This window comes from Anolis sagrei, chromosome 5, assembly GCF_037176765.1.
Source record: "Anolis sagrei isolate rAnoSag1 chromosome 5, rAnoSag1.mat, whole genome shotgun sequence".
Taxonomy (NCBI): Eukaryota; Metazoa; Chordata; class Lepidosauria; order Squamata; family Dactyloidae; genus Anolis; species Anolis sagrei.
The window spans coordinates 20293231-20308318 of NC_090025.1; the positions used below are offsets into that span (position 1 = coordinate 20293231).

The 15088-nt window shown below is 40.0% G+C and overlaps 1 protein-coding gene across 1 annotated transcript in view; it reads left to right on the plus strand.

Moving 5' to 3' along the window:
- Window positions 1-14371, plus strand: part of LOC132777009 (probable E3 ubiquitin-protein ligase HERC6) — a 33527-nt gene extending 19156 nt beyond the window's left edge. The window contains exons 15-23 of the mRNA XM_060779251.2: window positions 2316-2417; window positions 3364-3534; window positions 4848-4994; window positions 5520-5686; window positions 6580-6646; window positions 8190-8260; window positions 8820-9003; window positions 10762-10864; window positions 12032-14371. Coding sequence (XP_060635234.2) covers window positions 2316-2417; window positions 3364-3534; window positions 4848-4994; window positions 5520-5686; window positions 6580-6646; window positions 8190-8260; window positions 8820-9003; window positions 10762-10864; window positions 12032-12258 — 1239 coding nt within the window. The 3' untranslated portion in view covers window positions 12259-14371. The remainder of the gene's footprint in view (window positions 1-2315; window positions 2418-3363; window positions 3535-4847; window positions 4995-5519; window positions 5687-6579; window positions 6647-8189; window positions 8261-8819; window positions 9004-10761; window positions 10865-12031) is intronic.
- The last annotated feature ends 717 nt before the right edge of the window (window positions 14372-15088 follow it).

The window sequence follows — 15088 nt, forward strand, 5'->3', positions numbered from 1 at the left end:
TATATGGCCATGGTCTAGAGGCATTATTTCCTGACATTTCGCCTGCATCTATGGCAAGCATCCTCACCTCACTACCTCTGAGGATGCTTGCCATAGATGCAGGCGAAACGTCAGGAGAGAATGCCTCTAGACCATGGCCATATAGCCCGAAAAAACCTACAACAACCCAACAACTATCATGTTTTTTCGATTCTAAGACGCCATTGATTGTAATTTCATTACCACTAACAGAAGAAATGATTTATATATAAGAAAAGTATCAGTGAATCTAAGGCCCCTTCCAAACACCTGAATAAAATCCCACATTTTCTGCTTTGAACTGGAATATATGGCAGTGTGGACTCCCGATAACCCAGTTCAAAGCAGATTTTGTGGGATTTTCTGCCTTGATATCCTGGGTGTTATCAAGGGCCCTAAGACAGGGGTCCTCAAACTAAGGCCCGGAGGCCGGATATGGCCCTCCAAGGTCATTTACCTGGCCCTCGCTCAGGGTCAACCTAAGTCTGAAATGACTTGAAAGCATACTACTACAACAACAATGACAACAACCCTATCTCATCAGCCAAAAGCAGGCCCACACTTCCCATTGAAATACCAATAAGTTTATATTTGTTAAAATTGTTCTTCATTTTAATTATTATATTGCCTTTACATATTTTTTGCACTGCAAATAAGATATGTGCAGTGTGCATAGCAATTTATTCATGTTTTTTCAAATTATAATCCGGTCCTCCAACAGTTTGAGGGACTGTGACCTGGCCCTCTGTTTAAAAGGTTTGAGGACACCATCTTAGAGATGTTTTTGTAGAGAGAAAATGTGTCTTAGAATTGATGAAATAGGGTGTCAGCTGTGGTCAACTCTATTTTTTGAGCAGAGCTATAAACCAGAGCTTTCCAAACTTATATTCTGCAACACATTACTGTGTCAGCTGCAGTGTAATAGGTGTGTCACTCAAACATAATGAGAAACCTATGTGAAAAAAGCAATACCAACTTGCATGCATAGTATTAGTAATATTATTAGTATTGGCAACATATGGTTACTCATAAATGACAAAACACTTGGAAATGTATGTTACTCTCTTACAAATCATACATTTTAAAAATATATAAATGAAAGGTTTTCATGAATCATAGAATCATAGAATCAAAGAGTTGGAAGAGACCTCATGGGCCATCCAGTCCAACCCCCTGCCAAGAAGCAGGAATATTGCATTCAAATCACCCCTGACAGATGGCCATCCAGCCTCTGCTTAAAAGCTTCCAAGGAAGGAGCCTCCACCACACTCCGGGGCAGAGAGTTCCACTGCTGAACGGCTCTCACAGTCAGGAAGTTCTTCCTCATGTTCAGATGGAATCTCCTCTCTTGTAGTTTGAAGCCATTGTTCCGCGTCCTAGTCTGCAAGGAAGCAGAAAACAAGCTTGCTCCCTCCTCTCTGTGGCTTCCTCTCACATATTTATACATGGCTATCATATCTCCTCTCAGCCTTCTCTTCTTCAGGCTAAACATGCCCAGTTCCCTAAGCCGCTCCTTGTAGGGCTTGTTCTCCAGACCCTTGATCATTTTAGTCGCCCTCCTCTGGACACATTCCAGCTTGTCAATATCTCTCTTGAATTGTGGCGCCCAGAATTGGACACAATATTCCAGGTGTGGTCTAACCAAAGCAGAATAGAGGGGTAGCATTACTTCCTTAGATCTAGACACTATGCTCCTATTGATGCAGGCCAAAATCCCATTGGCTTTTTTTGCCGCCACATCACATTGTTGGCTCATGTTTAACTTGTTGTCCACGAGGACTCCAAGATCTTTTTCACACGTACTGCTCTCGAGCCAGGCATCCCCCATTCTGTATCTTTGCATTTCATTTTTCCTGCCAAAGTGGAGTATCTTGCATTTGTCACTGTTGAACTTCATTTTGTTAGTTTTGGCCCATCTCTCTAATCTGTCAAGATGTGACAGAGATGTGTTGCGTCCCCATACATTTTGTTATTGCAATTTATATATGTGTCTGAATCTCTTCTAAAGTCTTGGTTTAACCACTGGTTTGCTAGTAAAATTGAATTACTGTGTTGTGAAATGATGCATGTCTAAAACATATATTACTAACATGAAAAGTTTGGAAAGCTCTGCTATAAACCTTTGAAAACTTTTATTTTCTGAACTAAATAGAGTCAGTCTGCACCTTATAGGTAAGGAGTCGAACCATTGTCTTTTAGAGTCCTAGTCCAGCATTCAAGGCACTGCATCACACTGGCTTGCAGTCCATTTAAATTATTAGTTTAAAAAGTTGTAAGCATATTTTTCCCCTCTACAGAATCCAGAAACATGTCCCGTTTCTCTTTGTTGCTTTCCTTTTGTTTACAATCTACTGACCAAGATGGAGATTTTTGCCATGGAGGCCATTTTCAATCAAGAGGTAAGATGCACTGGGATTTCTGCAAGACTTCTGCAAAAAATTGTATTTTACGTATGTTTGGAGCAGAAAGGGGCAAAGCATTATTCAGTACTATTTGTCTGGAAAACAGTAAACTGTTTTCTCTGCAGAAAGACAATGTACATAGTTTGCATACTGCAAAAAATTGTCCACTGCAGGATTCTCTTCTTCTCGGTTGTCAACTCCTCAAAAAACAATTTTCAACATCTAAAACTATTTTTCCAATACTGCTCTCACCTCCCCAAGTTTACAGTTTGGCTGCCAAGTGTGAATCCCTTGCAGTCTTTTCCAGGGGAGTGATAGCAACTTAGAAGTAAGGTTCTCCTGTCACTTTTAAGCAATGTTGAACTACATTTCCTCCCAGATCTTCTTTAACCTCTCTCTCTCTCTCTCTCACTCTCTCTCTATCTATCTATCTGTCTATCGAAATAAAATTGCAAACAATTTAGACAGAGGGAAATTAATTGTGAACTGTTCTGTCATCATGACAATCACTTTCTAAAAAAGGTGGGCAGAGCTTGGGGAAAACTATAATTTTTGGGGTGCCCTGCAAACCATCTAACTCAGATAGAAATTCTAGACGTTGTATTTCAGAAAATTAATATCTTCAAGCTCTGAAGGTGGGTTTGCAATCCATGAAACACATGCTACAATTGTTCTCTTAGGGCCCTTCCACACAGTCATATAACCCAGAATATCAAGGCAGAAAATCCCACAATAGCTGCTTTGAACTGGGTTATCTCAGTCCACACTGCTATATATTCCAGTTCACAGCAGATATTGTGGGCTTTCCTGCCTTGATATTCTGGGTTATATGGCTGTGTAGAAGGACCCTAAGTGTATTATAGCAGGAATAATTAAGATTCCCATTGCATTTTAAAAACTAGCTTACCTATTCCTTTGGAAATCGCTCCTTATATTCCTCCAGTCAATGAAGGCTGCTGCCCAACATACAATCATGCTGAATCGATTGCAGAGCAGTAGTGGACTCCCCAAGTTGCCCGTCTTTCTTTTGAAAGTGCGTCGCCAGAATCTTGTTGAAAACACTTTGCACAAACTGAGTCATGTGGAGGATATCTCTCTCAAGATGCAACTGTTGGTAAGTTGATGAAAGCTGGTCATATTATGAAATGTTGTTGCATGATATCAATCTTTAGAACTGGCTTAACAATTAGGATGATAAGCATATACTGGCAATCCCCAAGTTACAAACATCCAACTCACAAATGACACATAGTTAAGAACAGGAGTGAGACAACAGGAAGTGGGAGAAATCTACCCTTTGGAAGGGAAATTCACTCCTGGCAGAATTATGGGGAAAAGGTGTCTCCACTGAAGCTTTATCCCATATCCTTGTTTCCTTGTTTCCGCAACAAGCCAGTTCTTTTTTAAAATCCAATCCAGAAAGTGAGGTACAATCTTCTGAATATGGGCAGACAGCAAAACAAATGCTACAGGGGTGTTAACTCTTCCCTATGCTATCCAAAGCTACAAAATAAATATTTATGGTTGGAGTTACACTTTAAAAAGTACCTGTTCCCACTTACAAACAAATTCAACTTAAGTACAAATCCACAGAACCCTTCTTGTTTGTAACTTGGGTACTGCCTGTACCGTCTTGAGTTCTTCCTCAAGCAGAAAGATGGAATATTATTTAAATTCCTGCATGCATGTTTGCATGTGTACATATATATACTACTTTGGCTTGCTCAGCAGGCTTTGAACTGAGTAGACCTCAATAATTTGCAGGATGAGTTAGACTTGGGCCAGTCAGTTATGGATCCAGAGCAGCATATAACTTTGTTCAAATGTGACATTTTTGTTCAGTGGTTCTCAACCTTTTTTTTTGACCAGGGACCACTTTGACCAGGCATCACTCTCCAACATTAGTACCAAAAGAATTACAAATTAGTTTTTGACCGACTTTAGATTCGGTTTGGTTATTTGGGGTGCTGATTCAGAAAACTGCATTGGATAGACCACATCAACACTAGTTTCTGATACAGAACATATGCCATCCAGTAGTCACCATCTGCTCGCCACAGAAAACCATATTTAATAATCTAGAGCTGATGTGGTAGTGGTAATCTTTCCCCTTCCAACATCCCAGTTGCCTCGGCACTATAAGAGGATTTCACGAGACCAGTCGCTCTTCTGGTTTTGAGGCAACAGTGTAGTAATTTTGAGGTCATGGACCATATTTTTGTTCTTGTGGAACACAGGTAGGAACTAGAGAGGTCCTAGAGATTCCTAGAGTGGTGTTAAAAAAAGCCTTTTTATTCATGTTATTCCAGTGAAGGCGGAGAGCTAAGATCCTCCCTTACAAATAGGCACTTTCCATGCCATTGGGAAGCCAAGATTTCCCTCCTTTCTGTGGGGTTCAAAACACTTGTCTTTATTTTTTCCTTACAGGTTGAATTCGAAGGAGAGATGGCTAGATTTGAAGCTGGAGGGGTTCTTTTGGAATTTTTTTCACATCTTTTTGAGGATATGGTGCAGCCAGACTATGGGATGTTTATGTATCCTCATCCAAGTTCTCCGATGTGGTTTTGTACCAGGGTGAGTTTCAGTGACTTGTGGTCAGTCCAGATGAACTCCTAGGGTATTCAAGATTTCACCTATTACAATTTCCTCACCTTTCCAACATGTCTGCCTCACTCTGACCATGATCATTCAACAGGTATCCATAAGTCATACATTGGCTCTCAGGTATCTTGACCTCTTTTGCTGGCAAGACTTTTATACATCTACCTCCTGTTGCCTTTTGGGTTCCCCAACACATTTTGATATCACTGTTTCATGCTTTTTGCCTTTCCTGTTGAAATTCAGTTGTTAGTATTCAATTCAAAATTAACTGCATCTAGTGGGATTGGGAGCTCCCCTTATCCTACAACTTATCCTACCCTTTTGATTATAATTCATAGAGTTTTCAACATGGTAACATTTGAAAGTGGTGCCTTTTTCTAAGATCCTAGACAAATCCTGCTGATCACAATGGACATTGCAACTCAAAAACAATGGTTTGTGTTGGCCATAGGAACATGGAACTATTTCATGTTATTGTATGTTTTTTCTCTCTTGCAGAAAAAAGTAGCCAAGAATAAATATTACTTTTTTGGGATCCTCTGTGGCCTTGCCATGTTCAATAGAGTCATTGCCTATGTGCCTTTCCCACTTGCTGCTTTTAAAAAACTGCTTGACAAGAAACCCACCCTTGAGGACTTAAAAGAACTGGACCCTGTACTTGGGAGGTAAATGGTTTATGTTATTTCCATCAATAAGTCTATATATCCAGCCTTCATAGGCCTAGGTTGACTAGACCAACTAGTTCTATCTGCATAGATGTGGGCAAAGTTCACAACAGGTTCTGTATGCATTTCTCAGTTCTCCTCTCCTATAGTAATGAGTCTTAACTTTTCTCAGATAAAATGCACAAATACATTCTAGAATCAAGGATGTGAATAGATCCTTGCTAGCATGTTGATCCTAAAATACTCTTTTGAATGGGGATTGTGCTCTTCTTCTTTCCAATTGGGCAGTAGATGCCTTAAAATAATTTTATCTTAGTGGCCAGTAGAACTTTCCCCAAGTTATGACTGTGTTGGAGTTGGTTGACAAGCCCTTTAACAGGCACTTTATGGACCAAGGAAAGGTCACACTACTCTCTGCTTCAAACAAGCTAGGAACACAATCATTTGTTGAGCCTGGGGAGGCCCTGCCCTCAATTCCACCATCATCACAAATGCAACTGGTGGGGATGAGAGACAGGGCCTTCTCAGTGGTGACCCCTTGTCTGTGGAACTCTCTTCCTAGTAACATCAGATTGGCACCATCCCTCCTGTCTTTTAGAAAAAAAACCTCAGAGCCTCATTATGGGATCAAGCATTCGAATTACAGGGACAAAAAGTGAGGTACAATCTTCTGAACGGGCAGACAGCAAAGCAAACACTACAGGGGTGTTAACCTTTCCCTAAGCTATCAATATTTATTTATAGCTGGAGTTATATTTAAAAAGTTATCTGTTCCGCTTTACATCCAAATTTAACTTAAGAACTCACCTACAGAACGTATCATGTTTGTAACTTGGGGACTGCCTGTACTGGTTAAAAATACATGTTGTAATTGTTTTCTGTTTGTTAACCAGGAGTTTGCAGACAGTTCTTGACTATGAATGTGATGACATTGAAGAAAACTTTCAGCTGTGCTTCTCTGTAAGTGCCTCCACAACATTTGTGATTCTGTTCCCCAACTACTGTCCCTCTTCAAATGATAACCCTTTAAGTTAAGATCTTTAGATCCACATGAAACTGAGGCCAGCAAGATCATGAAAATTGGGCAAGTGTTTACCTGGTATTTGCAAATTTATTTTAAAACAGTTCTTGTTTTCTTTGAAAGAATCCCAGTTTAAACAGACACACTGACATTAACTTCCAAAAATTCTAAGAACGAAAGTATCAAATCAACTCATTAATGTTCGTAATAATGACTAAATAAACAGCTTTGCTTTCAGTTGAGAGTCAAAAAGTCTAATGGTTGAGGTCTTCATGATCTCAATGAAGAGACTGCTCAACATAATGCCTTATCAGATAAGGTCCTCTTTTGTTTTAATTTATACCACAAACCAGTTCTTGAGTTCTATCTCAGAAAAAAGTGGAATATAAATCAAATTAATAACTAAGGCAGTGTTTCTCAACCTTCCTAATGCTGCGACCCCTTAATGCAGTTCCTCATATTGTGGTGATCCTCAACCATAAAATTATTTCTGTTGCTACTCATAACTATAATTTTGCTACTGTTATGAATTGTAATGTAAATATCTGATACTCAGGATGTATTTTTATTCACTGGACCAAATTTGGCACAAATACCCGATATGCCCAAATTTGATTACTGGTGGGGTTGGAGCGGGATTTATAGTTCACCTACAATCAAAGAGCATTCTGAACTCCACCAACGATGGAATTAAACCACCTTGGCACACAGAACTCCCTTGACCAATAGAAAATACTGGAAGAGTTTGGTGGGCATTGACCTTGAATTTGGGAGTTGTAGTTCACCTACATTCAGAGAGCAATGTGAACTCAAACAATGATGGAGCTGAACCAAACTTGGCACGAATACTCAATATGCCCAAATGTGAATACTGGTGGAGTTTGGGGAAAATAGACCTTGATATTTAGGAGTTGTGGTTGCTGGGATTTATAGTTCACCTACAATGAAAGAGCATTCTGAACCCCACCAAGGATAGAATTGGGGCAAACTCCCCACACAGAACTTGCATGAGCAACAGAAAATACTGTGTTTTCTGATGGTCTTTGGCAACCCCCCCACCCCCAGGGGTCTCGACCCCCAGGTTGAGAAGCACTGAACTAAGGTATACTGGATAGACCTCAGTAGGCTGTGATCTGATAAGCAAAGTCTTCCTTTGCCAGAAAAGAATGCTATTAGTAATTCATGGGAGAATAACCTGAATTACTCTGGCAAAGAAAAGGTGAGAAAATATTTATTTTAAAAACAGAAATGACATATTATGGTCACATGGATCTTTTTCTTTCCAGTGAGAATGAATTGTTGTGGGGGTTTTTTTATGACAATATTTAGACCCTGATGCTGCAACCATTGCACCTCACTCCATTTTGAGCTGATGACCTTTGTTGTCAAATTCACTGTACATTGAAGGCTTGAGGTGGTTATTGTGAGTTTCAATAAATACCAAACTGGTGTCTATACATTTTTTTTTAAATCTCTTTTCAGATTTTCTGGGATGACGTGAAGGTGGATTTAATTCCAAATGGCAGTTCCGTAGCTGTGAATAACAGCAACAAGTATGTAATGATGACTTAAATGCAATCTCTGAAGTTCTGGATGAATTACAGCTGTGCTGGGTGGCAATTATGGGAGTTATGGTCCCAAACATCTGGAGGGCACCCCACATTGGAGGCAATTGAAGTAAAAACCAATTCAGAAAAATGGCAAAGGGAAGAATGGCATGGCAAGATGTGTGTTTAAGTAGAATGCAAACTGTCTAGGTTTTTTTTCTTCTTCTAGCTTGTTCCAAAACAATACGTTATTTTCCCCATTCAGATGTTTAAGGTTGCTGAATATCCTGCACCATAATGTTAGAAATGTTAATTTTATATGACCCTAAAATATATTTCTGGCAAATAAAGTGTATTACTATTAAGCAACTTTTTCAAACCAGGCTAACTTATATGAGAAAGTTGTAGATTTGTTTGAGTTGGACTAATGAAACCTGAATTACACTCTTGATAAATATAGAAACCCATCAGCTTACATTTAATATGAGAGGGTTTCAAAATGGGTTCTTCATATTTAGAGCATATATAGAGCAAACTATTAATTTTCACTCCTCTTGCTTTACAGGAAGGATTTTGTCAACAAATATGTAGATTATATTTTCAACATATCTGTAAATGAAGTTTTTGGAGAGTTCAAGAGAGGGTTTTACAAAGTCCTTGACAAATGCATGGTTGACTTCTTCGAGCCTCCAGAACTAATGGAAGCAGCAATTGGAAATGCAAACTATGACTGGGAATTGTACGAAAAGGTTGGTGGTGTGCAAAGTGAATTTCCTGTTTTGATCAAAGTGGGTAACCTGAATGGCTAAGGCAGTGGTTCTCAACCTGGGTTCCCCAGATGTTTTTGGCCCTCAACTCCCAGAAATCCTAACAGCTGGTAAATTGTCTGGGATTTCTGGGAGTTGTAGGCTAAAAACATCTGGGGAACCCAGGTTGAGAACCACTGGGCTAAGGGCTACTTGCACATCATGGCTATTGCTGAGCAGGATGGTGGATGTGGCTAAAAGCTATAACCCCAATTCAGTTGAATAGAATTTCCTTTTGCAAGATGTAATGCTGGTCTGTTTATCTAATGGCCAGGATTTCTAGAAGCTGCTCTCCAAAACACCTGGAGAGCCTCAGGTTTCACACCTGTGACCTGGAGGATAGAAGCTGTTCCCCTTTCCTGTTTCCTCCTCAGATGGACATTTACGGTCATTGCCCAGTGAAATCTGGTTAGCCCTTATGGAGACCCAGTCCAGGTCTTAATCCATCTTTCTGTGATTGAACAGAGTTCCTCTTACATTCATATATTTCTCTTTCATTGACATGAGTGCACACCCTCTCTATTATTTGAGTGTGTGCACGTTTCCTTTGTATTACACATAGTGTTCTTTTACACGACACTATTTATTTATCATGTCAGGAGTGAACCAAAATAGTTGCATTGCATTAAAAACAAACAAACAAAACACAAAGTTTGCAGACTTGGTATTCTATTAAATGTCCTTTGACCAGTAGCTGGTCACTAGGAGTGCTTCTGGTGTTGTTGCAAGAAGGTCCTCCATTGTGCATGTGGCAGGACTCGGGTTGCATTGCAGTAGGTGGTCTGTGATATGCTCTTCTCCACATCGCATGTCGTGGATTCCACTTTGTAGCCCCATTTCTTAAGGTTGGCTCTGCATCTTAAGGTTGGTGCCAGAGCGCAGTCTGTTCAGGGCCTTCCAAGTTGCCCAGTTTTCTGTGTTCCCAAGAGGGAGTCTCTCATTTGGTATCAGCCATTGATTGAGGTTTTGGGTTTGAGCCTGCCACTTTTGGACTCTCACTTGCTGAGGTGTTCCAGTGAATGTCTCTGTAGATCTGCTTTAAGGCTATAGTTGAACTTTAACTGATGTGGAAACATCCTAGGAATCCTGGGATTTGTTATTTAGTGAAAACAACTTAGAATGCTTTTGGAACATGGCCACACAGCTCGGAAAACTCACAGTAACTCAGTAATTCCAGCCATGAAAGCCTTAGACAACACATTCAACTTAGAATTCTCCACCAGAGCACTACAGTGCCTCACTAAATCACTCTTCTCATAAGTTTTCCTCCCTTTGCTGACTTGCACTTTGAGTATCCCTGCCAGGTAGTATTTGGGTGGCTGTAAAGATCAATAGTTTTGCACAAGGAGGACACTGCATAGAGAATTTAATTCACATGCACCTTTTCTCATGACATCCCTGCTTAGCTCCCGTGAGTCTGCTGTGGCTTTCAGTGGTGGGAACTTGAGGGCTTGAGTGCCAGGCCATAAGCAAGGTCTCCAAGGGCCCAGTGCAAACTGAAGGGTCCCCAAAGTTTGAAAAAGGGGTTTTTTTGGATGGTACTTTCCAGACTCCCAGTATAGCCATAGCTAGTGTAAACTTCATGCACTTGTAGTTCTGAGGTTTCCCATGAGGATTCACTACCACTCTTCTAAATGTTACTTTTACGTCTTTTCATTTGTCTGATTAAAGTGTTTTGTTCTATCTTGTTTTGTTTCAAAGAATGCTGTGTACTGGGGGATATACAGTCCAACACACCCTACCATTAAAATGTTCTGGAAGGTTTTCCATGAGCTACCTTTGACTGACAAGAAATCCTTCTTGTGTAAGTATCCTATCCATAAACCAATTTTTAAGATAATTTTCCAAGAGGTCATTTTGGAAAATCTCTGTCTTCAAAATGAAGTAGCATTAATTTATTTCACAAAAGACACTTGAAATCCTGAATAACTTCAGAAGTCCAAAGAAGTACTATAGATAGATAAAACGCTGCTGTCTTAATTGAAGCCTTGAACTTCAGTAATGCATAGAAGGACTGAGGTAAAACCAGTTCTTTCCAAAACATGAGTTGTCTGAAAGTATTAATAATTATTTGACCAGAGACCCAAAAAGCTAGTTGTTTGGATGTAAAATTCCCAGAATTATGGGATCTGGAGTAAAAAAATGAACTTTTTAAATTATGTAGTCAATTGGGTTGCTATGAGTTTTTCAGGCTGTATGGCCATATTCCAGAAGCATTCTCTCCTGATGTTTCACCCACATCTATGGCAGGCATCCTCAGAGGTTGTGAGGAAACTAGGAAAGTGAGATTTATATATCTGTGGAATGTCCTGGGTGGAAGAAAGTACTCTTGTCTGTTTGAGGCAAGTGTAAATATTACAATTGGTCACCTTGATTAGCATTGAATGGCCTTGCAAAATTATTTTTGGAACTGGAAAGATTTCATATACTTTAAGAAAAGTATGTTTGTTCCACTCTTCCTCCAAAGAGGATTGTGAAATCTTGTGTGTGAAGTTCTCACACCTTTCTAGATTAAGTTAGCCAACTGTGGCCAACTTCATAAGTTTCCCAGATGAACTGGGAATTTGGATTTCCCAAAACTTTGCTTCATACCCTGAGATATCCTTATTGATTACTGAAGATAAGTTCCTTATATGATGATCTATATGGACATGTGTCATTACACCTATTCCAAGAAACTTCCAAGTTTTGAGTGGCTCCAAGGATTTAGGGAATTTGAAATCCTTTAATATGTATCAAAGGTGACATGAAAACCTCATCCTGTCATGCAGTAACATATAGTCAGGACGTGTGTGTGAACAAAAAGCCTGTGGATATCAGTGGAAAGGAAAAGAAAGACGCTTAGAGCTGATCTCACTAATTTAGGTATTTCATTTTGTCCCACTTGGGATTTATGTCACACATGGGGATTGTTTGAATATTTCCTACCTCTAGACAAAACCTAACAAATCCCTTTCTCTTCATCATCTAGTATTTATTGCAGGAACTGACCGAGTCCCTCCGATGGGGATGGATTCCTTGAGGATCACAATTCACTCGCACCGGTCTCTTTCAGAAGATCATATCCCCGAAGCCCAGATCTGTTTTCATCTTTTGCTCCTGCCACCTTATTCCACAATTGAAAAACTCAAGGAGAAACTGCAACAAGCCATTGAGAACAATCGAGGCTTTGGCAAACAGGAAAATGAAAATGTCTGAAATGGAGATTCTCTTTTTTGGCAGTTCTTAACAAACCTACACTTAGGCTTAACAAACCCATACTGGCTCCTGCTGATCACTGCATTGTCATCAAGATACTGCTGGCAGACTCCTGTATAATCCATTCTGATTTTTTTTCTTGATATTGTGGTCTAACAGACTGGTTGTAATTTCCTGGATCATCATGTCTTCTTTTGAAGTGGGCAACAATGTGTTTCTCTACTACAGCTTTATCTCCTAAAAGCTGAAATAAGCTTCCTAGCTTTTTTGATTTGAAAGCTCCTTTCACAGTTCTGTTTCTTTTAGAATTATTTTCCTGGATAATTCCTTAATTACATCTTTATTTGTGAGTGTGTGTGTGAGGAGCAACTTGAGAAACTGCAAGTCGCATCTGGTGTGAGAGAATTGATCATCTGCAAGGACATTGCCCATGGGTCGTCCGGATGTTTTACCATCACGTGGGAGGATTCTCTCATGTTCCCACATAAGAAGCTGGAGCTGTCAGACAGGAGCTCACCCTGTTCCCCAGTTTGAACTGCCAACTTTTCAGTCAGCCGTCCTGCCAGCACAAGGATTTCACCCATTGCACCACCAGGAGCTCCTCCATTGAGGATACACCTGTTAATAGTCAAGATCCAAGAAGCATGTTGATGGCATATAAGCTTATGCAAATGTTTTGGGGTTTTTTTGTCATCACTTAGAGCAGGGGTGTCTCTTTTGGCCCTCCAGATGTTTGGGCCTTCAGCTCAGAGAAGGCTGAGCCAGTTTGTCTAATGGCCAGAAATTCTGGAAGCTGAAGTCCAAAACACCTGGAGAGCTACAGGTTTCACACCAGTGACCTGGAGGATAGGAGCTGTTCCCCTTTCCTGTTTCCTCCTCAGATGGACATTTACGGTCATTGCCCAGGGGACGCCTGGATGTTTTTGATCTTTTACCATCCTTGTGAGAGGCTTCTCTCATATCCCCGCATGGGGAGCTGGAACTGACAGAGGGAGCTCATCTGCACTCTCCCTGGATTCAAACCTCTGACCTGTTGGACTTCAGTCCTGCTGGCACAAGGGTTTATCTCATCTCGCCACCAGTGGTTCTCTGTGTGTGCTAAAAACCATATAATAATTCTACATTTTCTGTGGGAATGGCAGGTGCCTATTTCTTCTACAGTTGGGAATTTAGTATATTTGGTTTGTTGTGCTGGATATTAGACTTAGTGTTGGACTAAGCTAGAGGTTAATATCTATTCTGTTTTTTCTTAGTACTCAATATTATTCTTCTGACACAAGGACAAATAGATTCAAATACAAATTTAGGTACAGGAACATTACCTCTATATCATGCATTGATTAATTAAATACAATTTAGGTATTGTGTTATTTACACAAAACTATTTTTATTGATCAGCCAATTGGCCTTATCGAAACAGACAATATAAACCCAACGTACAGTATACATCTAGACTGAGTACAGATATAAGTAGACAAGTACAGAAATAAAAAGTGGGGATGGCCAACTTGTAACCAAATGTAGAGTCTTACTTATCCTACATAAACGAGCCGGCAGAATGTTGGATAAGTGAAAATGTTGGATAATGAGGAATTAAGGAAAGGCCTATTAAACATCAAATTACATTATGATTTTACAATTTAAGCACCAAAATGTCATGTTTTACAACAAATCAATGGAAAAAGCATTGAAACTATAAAAAACTATACACAGTAATGTTATGTAGTAATTACTGTATTTACGAATTTAGGACCAAAACATCACAATGTGGTTCTGGGCAGGAGGTAGACTGTGTTGGATAATAAAGAATGTTGGATGAGCAAAGGTTGGATAAGCGAGACTCTACAGTACCTTAATCTTAGGTATATACATCAGATGTCCTCTTCCCCTTACATAGTGTACCAATTTGATGGATATACTCTGATCTCCTTTTAGATGCTTCAAACAGATAAAGGGCAACTTCTGTTGTTACAGTGGGGTTATAACTAGCTAGTAAAAATAACCCCACTGTAACCTTAATTACATCTTTATTTGTGTGTGCGTGTGCGTGTGTGTGTCAGTGGTTTTGGCCCCTGTATCCCAGCTCGTTACAAATAAAAGGCCATAAACATTGTTTCCTTTCCTTTTTTGTACAAACAACATTTATATAATACGAGGTTCAGACTTTCAACTTCGGCTTAAGGGGACACTGCAGATACAGTGTCTTCGGGTGGGACATGATTTAATCTACCGTATCTCTCTATAGACTCCAATAATTGAAGATCCTGATTTTGGCAAGTGGAGTATATTTCTAATTCTTCTCTGACAGCAGCAGGAGTGCCCCTTGTGTCTACCCCCAGCATCCTTCTTAAGAATTTTGATTGGATTTGTTCCATCAGGCCTGTAGCTGGGGGGGGGGGGGGGGGGTAGGGGTTCAAACCCCCCCCCCTGAAATTTTTCAGGTTAAAATAAACCTGGTTTACTCATGAATTTTAACTCGTTAACCAAATCCCCATGCTAAATCTATGAGACACAAAAAATGAAGAGTCCCTCGAGAACTGCAAGCACTATCTCAAGCAAATATTGACAATTTATTCACACTGTCATTACTTGCAGCAATAGCCAATGTAGCGAAGCAACAAAGTTGGGGGGAGGGTTGAATGCTCTCATTAAGGAGGCCAGACTTGGTGGAGGTGGTAGCATTACTTCCCTAGGTCTAGACACTATGCTCCTACTGATGCAGGCCAAAATCCCATTGGCTTTTTTTGCCGCTGCATCACAATGTTGGCTCATGTTTAACTTGTTGTCCACAAGGACTCCAAGATCTTTTTCACACGTACTGCTCTCGAGC